The sequence below is a fragment of the Mus pahari genome, chromosome X, assembly GCF_900095145.1.
Source record: "Mus pahari chromosome X, PAHARI_EIJ_v1.1, whole genome shotgun sequence".
NCBI lineage: Eukaryota > Metazoa > Chordata > Mammalia > Rodentia > Muridae > Mus > Mus pahari.
Genome location: NC_034613.1, coordinates 10953918 through 10967496, shown reverse-complemented (window position 1 = coordinate 10967496; position 13579 = coordinate 10953918). Strand labels below are relative to the sequence as shown.

Genomic DNA, 13579 nt, shown 5'->3' with positions numbered 1-13579 from the left:
TCTCTCTCTCTCTCTCTCTCTCTCTCTCTCTCTCTCTCTCTCTCCCTTCCTTCTATCCCTCTCTTTCTCCCTTCCTCTTTTCCTTGCTTACTTGCTTTGGTGCTGAGGATGGGACCAGGGATCTTGGCATGCTCAACACATACTCTATCTCCAAACACTTTGCCCAGTCCCTTTGCCTTTCTTTAATGATACTGTTGTTCATCTCATCACTATTTATCTCCTCTCCAAACATTTCTCTATTTTTAAAAATATTCTCATTGTGCCTCAGGAGAAAGCCCATCTCAGGCTCTCAAAAATATGACTGCAATTTTCTAGCCTAGTCCTTGTGTGTACATTCCAGCCCTGGTCCTCACTCGGGACTTAACAATGCTTAGATGCAAATGACAATCAAGTTTCCCAGGTTATCTGGGTAAGTTGAAGTTCTACAATTGGCAAATGAATGTACTTTGTCATCTTTATCTGACCTTTGTAAGGATACTAGTGATACACAAGGGGCTTTACATAGTTGCCACTGGCAACTGAAAATTGGAATGTGGCCCTGCAGTGGTAGTGCACACCTTTAATCCCAGAATTCAAGAGGCATAGAGACAGGTGGATCTCTGAGTTTGAAGCTAGTCAGATCTACACAGTGAGTTACAGGACAGCCAGGGCTACACAGAGAAAACATGTCTTGAAAAAAAGGAGGGGATTGGAATGTGTTCTGACCAGTTATACTGTATAATCTGTGTTGACTTTTGCACCCTAAATTGAAAATAATAATAATAATAATAATAATAATAATAATTAATAATACAAAACTGGGAAATTAGGTTGTCTGACTGACTTGTTCCTTCTACTGAAAATATATTTAGACAAGAAACTGTACATTGTCACATCAACCAAGAGGAGCCACCAGGATCTCCTTGGTCCATATTGTATACTTAGTGACAGTGTTTTAGAATTATTGACAGGGGCCCCAAAAATGTAATTTGTGCAAGGGTCAATAGTGACTTGGTAGGATCAAAGCAACTTTTTAAGGGGAACAGCAGATAGTGGGCATAGAAAGTTCAGAGTGAACTGTGTTCAATAGCATAAGAGTTTTGGAAAGATGCTGGGTGGTTTAAGGGCTCAGTGTGGTGCAAAGACATGTAAAAGAGAGAAGAGAGACAAGAAGTATTCTGGGAGTCATGCATGACCATAATCCCTCCTAGAGGTTCTTGAGCCCTTACTAGGGCTGATTTATTACCTCATCTTCCTGACTACATGTGATTGGCCTAACATGCCTAATCCCTACTCCTAAAACCTTAAAGAATATTCAAATATCACTTACTGACTAGTGAAGGGCTTGCCAGAAAACAAATTATTAAGTCGGGCTTTGTTTGGCTCATTGGTTGGTTCGTTAGTTTTTTGCCTTCCCTTCTCCCTTGCCTTTTCTTTGTCCTCTTCACAAAAGATCTGGTCGTTACTTTTTTGTCTCTATGATGAAATAAATGACAACACAAACATCAAAAATAAACAAAAGCAGGACATTAATGGATGCAAGATTTATTGTCCCCTATAGATTGAGAGCAATTCAATCCATCATAGCAGGGAAGTTATGCCAGGGAAGACTTGGCAGCTCTGTGGCCACAGGAGGGGTAGCAGCTGGCTGCATAACATTGGCAGTCAGGAAGCTGAACAAGGCATATGCTGGTGTTCAGCTGGCTTCCTCTTCCCTTTTCCCCTTTTACTTAGTCCAGAGCCCTAGTACATGGAATAGTGCCACCCACATTCAGGATGGGTCCAACCTCTCTAGAATTCCCCTAAAAGACACACCCAAGAGAGATGTATCAGGCAATTCAGAATCCATTTAAGTTTGCAGTGAAAATTAACTCTCACCAAAGCAGGCAGTAGTTATTGCTTTAATTCATTTTCTGAATTAAAAAGAATTAAAAAGAAACCAATTCAGAAGCCTTGACAGCTCTAGAACCTATATAATCTATCATTCATCAATTCTTCCATGTGCCCATTCATCTACTGTCCAACTGCTCACTTGTCAAGGCTGTTCTCCATGCATTCTTCCACCCACACCATCATTTTACCCATTCTATGATCCTATTCTTTCAGCATCTCACTCCTCACATATGCATCTTACATCCAAATATTCACCATGGTCCATCTACACATTCAAGCATTCATTCATCCATCTGCAAGATATTGAGTACTAACTTGGTAAGAAACACTGCTAAAGTCTTGAGTTATAAAGTTGAAAGAAGAGACCATATCTTTGCCCTGGAGGATCTTGTTTTAGCCTTTGTTTGAGAAAACAAAGAAGTAAATTTATGGCTAAAGCGCAATATATAAAATGTTCAATGCAGAGGGTCATGGGACCACTTAGAAAGAAAGCTATCTTAATAAAGAATAAAATGAATGAAGATTAGAAGGAGTGGTACTTCTCTCAGGTTCAAAAGGTTAAGTAGGTATTATCCAGAGAAGAAAGAAGAAGAAAGTGTTTCGGATAAAGGGAAGGGCATGGCAGAGGCTTGAAAGAATGCAATTATCCAAGAGTAGCCAGTAGTTTAGTGAGAACAGCCCAAGCTTATAAGGAGAATGAACAGCAGGTGATGAGCCTTTGAAGAGCATTGTGGACTGTGCTAATCACCATGACTGCATCCTGAGAGTTTTATACAGAAGATAGATGGCCTTAGGGTTCAGTATAGAGCTGAAGGATGGAAAGAGAAAAAAGACAAGAAATACTTAAGGCATGTGTGAACACAGTAGAAGAAAACATTTCATTCCAGTTCTACTTTAGTTTCCCCCATTTCTACCAAACACATGCCTGTCCTACTCACCTTAATGTTTCTCTCCAGTTCTGAGGAGGTATGGTCCTGCTAGTTTACCTTTCATGCAGTAAGAAATTCAACCAACCCCACCTCAATCATACCTATGATCTCAATTCAAAAAAAAAAAGTCAAAAGTTTCCTGTTTTAGTTTTTGGGGGTTGATTTTGTTTGTTGTTGTTTTGTTTTTCTTTGTTTTTGTTTTTGTTTGTTGGTTTCATTTGTTTTGTTTTGTTTTGTTTTTGGATTTCTAAATTCGAGACTTTCGACATTTTAGTGAATGAAGGCCCATGTTTTCATTCTCCTAGTCAGTGAAGGAGGCAGACACTGACACTGGGAGATGGACATTTCCCCTTTGCAGTAGTAAATGAATAAATCCCACACCATTTTGAATGGGTGAGAACCTGTTTGTTTTTCTCTCAAATTCATTATAGAATTTCCTCAGCTACTGTTGAACCTGCAGATCACCTACCATGATATCTCATCAGAGCCTCCTCAGAAAATGACAATAGAGAAAAAGGACAATGACTTGGTCCCACAGAACAGGAAGTCTCTCTCCATTCATTTCTACAAGTTGGTTGAGTGGAAGCCCTGGGGAGCTACCTCCCTTTATCACTATTTTTCTGTGATTTTTTTCAGATAAGTCAAATATACTCTGTCTTCCCTTTTCTCATCCCCAAAACAAGATGGGAATGGGCACAAGGACTGAATATGCTTTCAGGACTTGCCAGTTCTAGCCTTTAAGAGTATTATTGACATCCTCCTATGAGCTAATTCATAAAATAGACTACATAGCAATAAACATTGGTAAAGTAGTGAAGGTTTCAAGCTCTGCATCCTTAAATGCTATTTCTTCCAATTCCTGGTCAAACGTCTTTGGAAAAATGATGTGGCCATTCTATGACTCAGGGTCTTCATCTGTAAAATACATAATGATATCAACCTCATAGGTATATTGAAAGGATTAAGTGCTGGAGAAGTAGCTCAGGAGCAGAGCGTTTGCCTGGTATATTTGGTGTCCTGGGTGCAATATTTAATATCACTAACAAAAACAATTAAACAAATTAATTATACACAAAACATTTAAGAAAGAAGTTGAAATACATAAAGATTTCATAAGTGTGTGTTACTATCATTATCACTTCATTGTAAATCTTAAGTTCCAGGACCTTTGTAGGTTTGGAACTTCATGACCAAGAGAAACTACTGGAAGCAGAAACTACTGGTCCCTGAACCCTTTCTAGTCCTTCTTACAAGGGAAAATGAGTCCCCACACTTGTCCTGAAATTTCTGGTAATGCTGACTTTTTTCAAGCTTTTTTTTCAAGTTCATCTTCTTCAATATCCCCATAGCAAGGTTCTTGAGAAGAACCCCTTGTGTTTGCACCATTGCACTGCAAAAGTAGTTTGCTGACAGCACTTTACCAACTGTGAGAGGCTGGAGCTCTAATATGGAAAACCCTCAGAGACCTGAGCACTCCAGCTCTTGTCCCTTGTTGACATTCTGCCCTTAATTTTTTTCTGTGGCTTGCCTTGCTATTAAAATACTAGGAATGAACTGGTAGTGTGATTCATTTGTAGCACATTTGGGTAGCATACGCAAGGCCCTAAGCTTCATCCCCAGTACTACAAGTAACAAACAAATAATCAGTGGAAAACTTGTCATCTCTTTAAGCAAAGCTGAATTATATGAGTAAGAAAATTAAACAATATGTAAGTAAGTAATGAAACAATATACAGTTTGGAGTTCATCAAAATTCTAATTCATCAAAAATATACTAGTCAGAACCCATTAACATGGGCTTCTCAATCGTTTAACAGTGTTCAATAACAAGAATTTAAAACTCTCATTTAAGTTTAGTATTTGATGTACTCTGATTTTCACTTGCAGTATGACCTACAGTTAATAATAATGAAGGCAAACTTTTTCTGAGTAATTTTTTCAGACATAAATTAAAAGCAGATTTAACATTCTTCCCTGATGGAAATGTCAGCACACAGCTGGAGATGTAACTCATTAGAAAGGGTAACCATGGAGCCTAGGAAATCAGCAAATGATAATAGGCCAGTTCCTTTCCCCTGAGGAGGATTAAAGGCTGACCAAACCACAGTGCACAGTCACACACCTGGTTGAGCCAGATGGCTTCAAATCTGATGGACATGAAGCAGCCATGGCTGCCTGAAATTTACTTGGTGCTGAAGACTTACATCAATGTTGATGGTGCTCCTTGGGGTTGGATACGGCGGAGCAGTGGTCTTTCAAGTTCAGGCCCAAGAGTGTCTTGGAGAAAACTGTTTCCAAGATCCAGGCATTGGTCAAAACATGGGTGGTTTGGACAAATAGAGTATGCTAAGCAAAATACTTGAGATTTTATGCCCCTGACTGTCAACATTGTGTTGGATTTTCAACAAGTTACTTAAGCTCTATATGCTTCAGTTTCCATACCTATAAGGAAAGAGTGGGATATAAAAAGAACCAAAGGTGTAAAGGTATTATCTTTAAATGGAGTTGAAGTTCAAAGAACCACAGTTGCCCCTTCTGTACATTGGGGGAAAAGGATAGTTTCTGAGTGACTTCTTTTGGCATCATATGTTTGGCCAAATATAGACAATCATTTTGTAAAAGGAGTTTAGACAAATCAAAGGAAAAGAAATGATCAGACAGGCTGTTGTCCCATTTCCCTGCTCTTCAGCTCTGCTGACTTCTGGCTCACAGATTTGCCCTGTGCTTCCCACAGGTTTGACAACTCACTGGCTTCCCACCTGGGACTGCCTCCTCAGGACTTGCATTCTTATGCTGCAAATTACTCAGATGACTCTAAAACCTGGCGCCCTGTGGAGATTTCTCAACTGGTCAGCAAGTACCAAAGTGAGATCTCTGACAGGAGGATCTGTGCCTCTGTATCAGCATCAAAGACCTGCAGCATTGAGCGCATCCTACAGAAAACAGGGAGGTTCCAGAAATGGCTGCAGGCCAAGCGCCTCACACCTGACCTGGTGCAGGTGAGTGTGGGCAATGGGTGGAATGAGGGGTGGCAAGAGATAGCCACTCATACATCACACCTCACACCTCAAAACACAGAGACTCTCAAACCTGTGGGTTGCCACTCCTTTGGGGCTCAAATGACCCTTCCACAGGCATCACCTCAGATGACTGGAAAACACTGACATTGCATTATGATTCATAACAGTAACAAAATTACAGTTATGAAGTAGCATAAACATGCTACTTCATGAGGAACTATATGTTTTAAAGGGTCACAGCATCAGCAAGGTTGAGAACCACTGCTCTAACACAAAGCAGTATTGGTTTATCTAAAGTGACCAAACAATCACAAAACATCTTAGCTTGTGACAAGGAGACTAATCAAAATTGGCTTGTAACACTCTGTTATATTGTCATCCACCACTCTCTTCTATGTGATCCTCAGTGGTTATTTGATAAATAGTCCCTGGCTGTCATCTTTGAGCGGGAGGTTGCCAAACCCTTAGCAGTCCTTACCAGCTCACTCCTCTGACAGGCTTAAACTCAACTGCAATATTCCCCCTGGATGCCTTCACAAACCTCAGGTGAGCTGAGCTGCTCTCTAAAGAAGCTCCCATACAAAGGCCAGGCATGGTGCCATGTGACTGTAATCTCAGGAGTCAGGAAGTAAAAGCAGGAGTAGCATGCCACAAGTTGGAGGCCAGTTTGAACTACAGAGTGAGACTATAACACACACACACACACACACACACACACACACACACACACACACCATTGATTCTTCTCTGGTGCTTTAGGAATCCTGACTAGTATACGTGGAAGCTGTCTTGAAATCATGTGTCAGGAAAAGTAAGGTGCCGGTCTTTAAGGTACCATCTGACACTGGATAAAGCTGAGTTTACCAAGGCTGGCCTTTTGTCCTAACTTCTTGATAACAAGTCAATAGTAAGATACAGTCCCCCAAGGCAAGACTATTTCCACCTTGAAACTTAGAAACATTGCAAAAGAAGGAACTTCCTGGCATACAAGATGAATTCCAAAGTCTGTAGGGATCTCTGCTACCACACCAGCCAGCAGAGTGATGATCCCATTCCAGGGAGTAATGAAAATAGTTCATTCATCACAACTAAGTAGCCAGTGTTGGTCCAAACTTCAGGAGTCTGAACTCAAGACGTTTATTTAAGACATAGCTAAGCACAGCAAAATTTGGTGAGTAGCTTCTTGATGATAAATAACTCCATCCCATGTACACAAGACATGACTTCATTGATACTGTTTGTAAAGTACATGTGACCTCTTCCATAATTTTAGGTCCTATAGATTGACAAGCTCATGAGAAAAGCTCATGTCTCTGCCATACAATGCAAAAGTCACCAGTCTTCTCCCAGCCTTCCAGGTTGAAAACAGGTTATACATTTCTCTCTTTGGAGAGACAGCTCTGTCTGTTTAATATTCCTGGTTCCCCTAGTGCTAATCAGTGAGCACAAGAACCTTCCTGCCTCCCACAAAAGGCACTACAATACAGGTAGATGAGTCTTAGGCTCTAGACTAGTGGTTGATCTTCCTAACGCTGCAACTGGTTAATGTAACTCCTTATGTTGTGATGGCCCCCAACCATAAAATTATTTCATTGTTACTTCATAACTGTAATTTTGCTACTATTATGAATTATAATTTGAATATCTGATATGCAGGACAGCCTATAAGGGTCTCAACCCACAGGTTGGAAAACACTGCTGTAGACTAAGGCAAACTACTCCCCTTGTGCCCTAGACACTTTCATAATAACAATAGACTAGGAATTATCCTGTGAGTCCTGACAAATTCAAAGCACCCTTCTGGTACATCTAGAGTCACCTGTATTAGTGTATGTGGACACCAAGGTGTAGACCCACTATAGTGGTGTGAATATGCTTGGCCCAGGGATTGGCACTATTTGGAGGTGTGGCCTTGTTGGAGGAAGTATGTCACTGTGGGTGTTGGGCTTGGAGACCCTCCTCCTAGATGCCTGGAAGCCTGTCTTTTCTTGACTCTCTTTGGAACAAGAAGTAGAACTCTCAGCAACTCCAGCCCCACGTCTGTCTGTATGCTGCTATGCTTTCTGCCTTGATGATAACATACTGAACCTCAGAACCAATTCAATTAATTGTAAGCCAGCCCCAATTAAATGTTGTCCTTCACAAGAGCTCTTGGTCATAGTGTCTCTTCACAGCAATGAAAACCCTAAAACACCCATGGAACCTGAAAACTGTTCTTGAACTCAGATCTGTCACTATAAACTGAGGCAGAAGGAAAAGAAACAGAGTCTCAGGCTGAATTGAGTGCTTCTGATTCTCATTCATACATTCAACAAGTTTTGACAATTGTGCTTTGGCTGTGGATTTGGAGATGAATCACATGCAGCCTCCTATCCCAGGAGCATTGGGCTTAGTGATGGAGACAAAAAAGCCCACAAACTGTCAACTCTTTCATGTGTATGAGGACAAGGGACAGACTACTGACTTGAGTCTTTCATTCACTGACCTTGAATTTAAGCCTTAGATTTACTCTACTTTGACCTTCCTGCTGAAGAGTGAGGTGGGAAGAGGTGCTTCTGGATAAGCTCAAAGGCCCTCTAAGCTCTGACATTCTTTTACTTCTGTGGCTCTGCTGTGTTTACTTCACAGATGGATGTGAAGTCTACTCTCACTGGATTTACTGGTTTCAAAAATGGCAGTACATGCTCCCTGATCTGCCTGATTCCTTCCTCCTAGTATGCTTAGAGATAGGAGATGCTTTCAAAGAAGCCCATCACTGTAGAAATACACATGGTGTTTTGGTAAAAAAGAAAAAAAATGAGCCCCTTTCTTTTATTTATTATGCAAATATTTTCTCCATTCATTTTTTTTCATTTGGCATTTGACATGTATTTACAAGTTTCATTTCTTTCTGCCCAAATAACATCTCTTACCAACACTAAGACAGCCCATACCATAAACATATTCACTTTTCTTTGTCTCTCCCCTAACCCATTTTTTCATCCCCAGTAGACTTTCTCCTTCCTTATAGAACAAAAGAAAAAAATCAACAGCCATTTTATAAATTCTGGACAAACCCCATTGTTTTTCTATTCACTAAGATCAAAGTCATCAGTATTCTTTTCTGGCAGCATCTTCTCCCTTTCTTGTCGTACTTTCTTCCAAGAGATCCTTTGCATTTGCCATCTTCAACCTGTCTGCCTTTAGATTTTTGCTACTCTTTGCTGCTCCCAGATCTTATCTTATTATTACCCACATGCCTATTCTTTTCTTTTTTTTTTTTTAGCAAAACTCAGTTTCAAATAGATTCATCAGTGGAGTTAAAAACTCTCACCCAGTGTAACCCAGGAAAATTGAAGACCAGAGTTTAAAACAATCTTATAATAAATATTCATAACAGTGATGCTTATAATAGCCAAATAGTGGGAACAACCCAAATGTCCAACTGATGAATGACTAAATAAAAGGGGTTATATCCAAACCATGAACTATTTATTAGTCAGCCTTAACAAGGGAAAAAGTACTGATTCACAAGACTACATAGATGAACTTTGAAAACCTGCTCTACAAAATAAATCAGACAGAGAGGGCAAGTGTAATTCTATTTATAGGAAATGGACACAGTGGGTAAATGAATAGAGACAAATAGATAAGTAGTTGACAATATCTAAGGATAGGAGAGAATTCAGAGTGACTATTATTGAGATATAGTTCCTTTGGGGATGAACAAATTCTAGAATTAAGTACTAATGATATTTTCACACTGTTGTGTGAATGTACTAAAACCCATCAAATTGTATAGTTTAAAATAGCTAAAGTGGCCAGGCATTGTAGTGTCTGCCTGCAGACCCAGCACTTGGGAAGCTGGGGCAGGAGGATGGCACAATTTTACACTACATAGAGAGACCTTTTATCCAAAAAAAATCAATAGTTAAAGTGTTCAACTTCATGTTATATGAACTTTAGCTCTGAAATAAAAGTATGGTGGAAACAAATGTGATCAAAGAACATTGTGTCTGAGTACGACTATATCCTTGTAAAACTCAGAGCTAGGTGCACTAAAGGAATCCCAATAAAACAAGGAAGGACTCATTAAAATACTAGCCTATCTTGTGAGTCCTTCTTTTAAAGGCATGTGATAGACAGCTAACCTCCTAGACCAAAATGATAACAACGAAAAGCATTTAACTGTCAGCACTCGAGGAAAACATTTGGATACAAAGCCAAGAGTGTACTTCTCTGGCATAACAATTACAGTGGTGTTTTGCTAACTATTTTAGATGTTCTTAATGCTGCCAGCCTTCTGTATTCATGGACTCCATGCCATGGATTCAATCAACCACCGATCCAAAAATAATCTGGGGTACTTACTTATAGTCCTAGCTACTTTGGATTCTGAGGCAGAAGAACCCCTAAAATTCAAGAGTTCTAAATCAGTCTATGCAACATAGTGAGAACCCATCTAAAAACACTCTAAAATGAAAGTGACTGTATTAACTGTAACTGCATTTTTTCTTTTCATCTTTACCTACCTAAGCAACACAGCATAATTATTTGCATATGTTGTCAGTTATGGTAAGTCATCTAGAAATGATTAAAATTTTGGAGATGTGCCTAAACTCTACACAAATACTCGAAAATGTTCTATAAAGGATGAAGTGTTGAGGACCATGTACCCAACCCCATACCCATATATTTTTTCCACTTGACTCAGATATAGCACCACCACCATCTCAGCACCATTCTAAGTAAGCAATGCCCATCCCTGATCTCATCTGGAACAAGCTGAGATCCCTGAGCCCCAGATTTAGTTGAACAACTCTACCCTCTTTTTCTGACAATCCATCAGGCATAGGGACTTATTTATGGTTGGGAAATCCTGCTCATACTTATGTGGGAGTTGTATGCACCAAATGGGGAGCTATTGTAGAATAGATGGGAACAAAATGTACCTCATCTTTCAATGTACACCAAATTGCCCAGAGCCAGCTCAGCCTACAAGCCAAGCCTGGCAGCTGACATTTGACTTAAGCAGCCTACCCCAACCCCATTTTCTCAAGAGCTACTTTTTAACAGTGATCTAGACCAAATCCCTTAAGTGTGTGTGTGTGTGTGTGTGTGTGTGTGTGTGTGTGTGAGAGAGAGAGAGAGAGAGAGAGAGAGAGAGAGAGAGAGAGAGAGAGAGAGANGAAGACCGGATTTTATTCCATACTGGTTTAGTTTGAAGATTTTGTTTGTTTTTATTTTTGTTTCTATTGAAAGGTAGAGGAGAGAGAGAGAGAGAGAGAGAGAGAGAGAGAGAGAGAGAGAGAGAATGTACAATGGTGAATGTTGGTATGTGTTCAGGGAAAGTAGGAAAGTGCCATAATAAACAACAACCCTTGTGCAGAGAGGAGAGGAGAAAACAAAGAAATAGAAGTAAATAGAAGGAGCACTGCAGCTGGCCATTGGGCCTTGGATCTGGACACTGTGTCTTCTTGTTTATTAATAAAGTCAGTATGGATGAACAGCCCAGTGGTCCTCATCAGAGGCAGGGTCTGGAGTCCGAGGCTCCCCTCCTTCAGGGCCAAGTCAAACTTTGTCATGTGAACACTCTTTGGAACCACAGAATATCTACAACAGGATCTGCCAAAGATGGTGGCAGAAGCACTAATCAAGAGGAAGTTAAAATTTCAGGGTGTGTGTGGCCATGAAACAGTGACTTTTCTACATTGTTCTGATGGAAATATCCCACAGCCTAAATTGCTAGTCCCCAAGCAGAAGCACAGCCAAGAACACCACTCTTTTTTTTTTTTTTTCCACAATATGCTTGTTTGCAAAACTGCAAAGGCTTCCCTAGTATTATGCCAAGTGCAAAGAAGCAAGCACCCAAGCCAGCCAATGGTTAGAAAGGGAAAAACACATTCGCCCCATTGTGTCTGCCTTCCATCCTCCCAAGAGCCATCTAATCTGCCTGGACATAATATTAGATGCAAATCAGGTTACCATCTCCAAAGTGAATGAACGAGGAGCTTTTTGACCACTAGATGGCAATACAGAGTCTTTCAACAGCTTTGTTTAAACCCAGACAGCTGGCAATTTTACTTCCTAGTTTCCATTATTTTTTTTGAACAGGTAGATTCGGGAAAAGAAGCGAATTCACCAAAATGCAGCTTAATCATTCAATCAAAATACAGGCTTATATGTAACTGCTGAACAAGATAAATTCATTTTGCTTAAATTTAATTCAACAATATCTAAGGATTTTGTTTGGGGGGGGTTGTTTGTTTTGTTTTGTTTGACCATTTTATTAATTTATTTGATCAAATTCCTCAGAATCCCCTGGATCTGAAGGATTTTTATCCATTTTACATCCGTTCTTTGCCCCCGACTCCTGATCACCCCCTCCTCTTTTCCTCTAAGCGAGTGGGGGCCCCCTCATTATCCTTCACACCCTGGTACATCAAGTCTCTGTGAAATTAGGCTCATCCTCTCTCACTGAGGCCAGACAAGGCTGCCCAGCTAGAAGAACATATCCCACAGATACGCAACAGCTTTTGGGATAGCCCTTGCTCCAGTTTTTCAGGACCCACATGAAGACAAAGCTGCAAATCTATTATACATACGTGAGGAGGCATAGGTTCAGCCTGTGTATGTTCTTTGGTTGGTGGTTCAGTCTCTGAAAGCCCCTAGGGTCCAGGTTAGTTATCTTTGTCGGTCTTCCTGTAGAGTTCCTATTCCCTTTGGGCCTGCAATCCTTCCCCCAACTCTTCCATAAGAATCCCCAAGCTCCATTCACTGTTTGGCTGTAGGTGTCTGCATCTGTCTGAGTCAGCTGCTAGGTAGAGCCTCTTAGACGAAAGCCATGCTAGACTCTGGTTTTTTACAGGACCTAGGAAGACACTGGAAGGACATGAGTTTCCTACACTCTGGAAGATGACATCTTAGTGTGGTGACAGACTGTACTACCTACATTCTGATACCAGACAAGGAATGACAAAGTGTTTTCATGGAAATGCAATTTTATATTAGGTTCACAGCTACTTTTCAGAATATAATTTATAAATTCCTTACAAGCCACTACTAGCTCAAGAACCCTTCCAAACCTTTCCACAGGTTTTTGTTTCTTTCTTTGCTTAAATATTAGAGTGACTATATTGATGCTGAAAATTAAAAAAAAAAAAGCTCACTACTTGCTGCATTATTTTCACACTTGTCTAACACTGAAGTCAAAATTGAAATGACAACCCCAGCTGGATGGGATACATCTGTAATTCCAGCAATTGGGAAGCTGGGGCAAGTGGAGAGCCAGCCTGGGCTATAACAAAAACAAAGAAATGAATGTTAGTGAACAAGAAAAGTTAAGCAACCAAAAGTGTCTTGCCAGTATCACTTGAGACAGGTTTGTTACTCGTGTACCCTTTGCTGAACAGTCTTTCAAATCAGAGCTCCATTAAAAGCACATGGTGACTATATCATGTGACCTTGCTTCTAGGAACCCTTAGGAGTAACCACTGTACTGTTGGTTGCCCACAGGAGTTTTGAAGGAGCACTGGAGAGGTGCTATGGTATGGACTAAGTGTCTCCACAGTGTGATTTCTCCTGCTAACCAAGGAACTGCTTAGAGCTGAAAGAACTAAGATTTTTAAATAATGCGATTTGTTTGGTGTTGGTATTATTTTTTATTAGATATTTTCTTTATTTACATTTCAAATGCTACCTGAAAGTTCCCAATACACTCTCCCCGCCCCTGCTCCCATATCCACCCACTCCCAATTCTTGGCCCTGGCATTCCCCTGT

At 40.3% G+C, this 13579-nt stretch overlaps 1 protein-coding gene across 3 annotated transcripts in view; it reads left to right on the top strand.

Moving 5' to 3' along the window:
• Positions 1 to 13579, top strand: part of Dipk2b (divergent protein kinase domain 2B) — a 59139-nt gene that overhangs the window by 8053 nt on the left and 37507 nt on the right. For all 3 annotated transcript variants that reach the window (XR_003843008.1, XR_003843007.1, XM_021188420.2), the window contains exon 2: positions 5536 to 5800. Coding sequence is in view for 1 of the 3 variants with exons in the window: in XM_021188420.2 (XP_021044079.1) it covers positions 5536 to 5800 (265 nt within the window). In the remaining 2 variants the exon portion in view is untranslated. The remainder of the gene's footprint in view (positions 1 to 5535; positions 5801 to 13579) is intronic.